Source organism: Penaeus monodon, chromosome 28 (genome assembly GCF_015228065.2).
Source record: "Penaeus monodon isolate SGIC_2016 chromosome 28, NSTDA_Pmon_1, whole genome shotgun sequence".
Classification (NCBI taxonomy): Eukaryota; Metazoa; Arthropoda; class Malacostraca; order Decapoda; family Penaeidae; genus Penaeus; species Penaeus monodon.
In genome coordinates this window covers 4,174,764-4,175,003 of record NC_051413.1, presented here as the reverse complement: position 1 = coordinate 4,175,003, position 240 = coordinate 4,174,764, and the positions used below count along the sequence as shown (strand labels likewise).

The 240-nt window shown below is 65.8% G+C and overlaps 1 protein-coding gene across 1 annotated transcript in view; it reads left to right on the top strand.

The window, feature by feature from the left end:
- Positions 1–240, top strand: part of LOC119591296 — a 16,450-nt gene that overhangs the window by 2,714 nt on the left and 13,496 nt on the right. Inside the window, exon 4 of the mRNA XM_037940023.1 lies at positions 106–221. Coding sequence (XP_037795951.1) covers positions 106–221 — 116 coding nt within the window. The remainder of the gene's footprint in view (positions 1–105; positions 222–240) is intronic.

The following is a 240-nucleotide window of genomic DNA, read 5'->3' as shown; positions in this document are numbered from 1 at the left end:
AATTATCCACAGCGACCATCACCACAACCATAAACCAACCACCTTATCACCACCAATAAAGCATCAGAGCGGCTGACCTGTGCCCCGCGCGCCCGTTTCTCGCAGAGCAGCAGCCAGGGGGCGCCGCCGCGGGTGCCGGGCGGCCAAGGGCGTGGCGGAAGCGGGGCGCCCACGCCTCCCCCCTCCGAAGCCAGGGACCTCACCCTGGCTAGGGACATCAGGTTAGGGTCACGAGGCTTG